The following is a 391-nucleotide window of genomic DNA, read 5'->3' on the forward strand; positions in this document are numbered from 1 at the left end:
GTCACAGGGGGCGGCCGTCAGCACCCAGGATTGGCCGATGAGGACCCCACCACAGTGGATGTTCTTCTGAGGACCAAGGAGGACCACCTGGTAGGGATGACGCTTCTTCTGGCAGCGCCGGCCCCCCACGATCCGGTTCTCGTCCCCCACGGCCGCTGCGGGAGCAGAGATGGGGTTCGGCATCAACACGTGCCCTCCCAGCGCCCCCCAGTTCCCTCCCAGTTCCCTCCCAGTTCCCTCCTAGAGGTTCTCCTGGACCACCCACCACCTCCCCATGTCACCACCATGTCCTCCCAGTTCTCCCTCTCCCTCCCAGTGTCCCCAGTGACCTACCGTTTCCCACCCACTGCCTACCAGTGTCTCCCAGTGCCCTCCCAGTGCCTCCCAGTGC

General features: G+C 65.2%; 1 protein-coding gene across 1 annotated transcript in view; it reads right to left on the reverse strand.

Moving 5' to 3' along the window:
• Positions 1-183, reverse strand: part of LOC104282722 (trypsin-like) — a gene marked incomplete at its 3' end in the record, with an annotated part of 5,342 nt that extends 5,159 nt beyond the window's left edge. Inside the window, exon 1 of the mRNA XM_009880842.1 lies at positions 6-183. Within this exon, the coding sequence (XP_009879144.1) occupies positions 6-183 (178 nt within the window). The remainder of the gene's footprint in view (positions 1-5) is intronic.
• Between the last annotated feature and the right edge of the window lie 208 nt (positions 184-391).

Source organism: Charadrius vociferus, unplaced genomic scaffold, assembly GCF_000708025.1.
Source record: "Charadrius vociferus isolate BGI_N301 unplaced genomic scaffold, ASM70802v2 scaffold580, whole genome shotgun sequence".
Classification (NCBI taxonomy): domain Eukaryota; kingdom Metazoa; phylum Chordata; class Aves; order Charadriiformes; family Charadriidae; genus Charadrius; species Charadrius vociferus.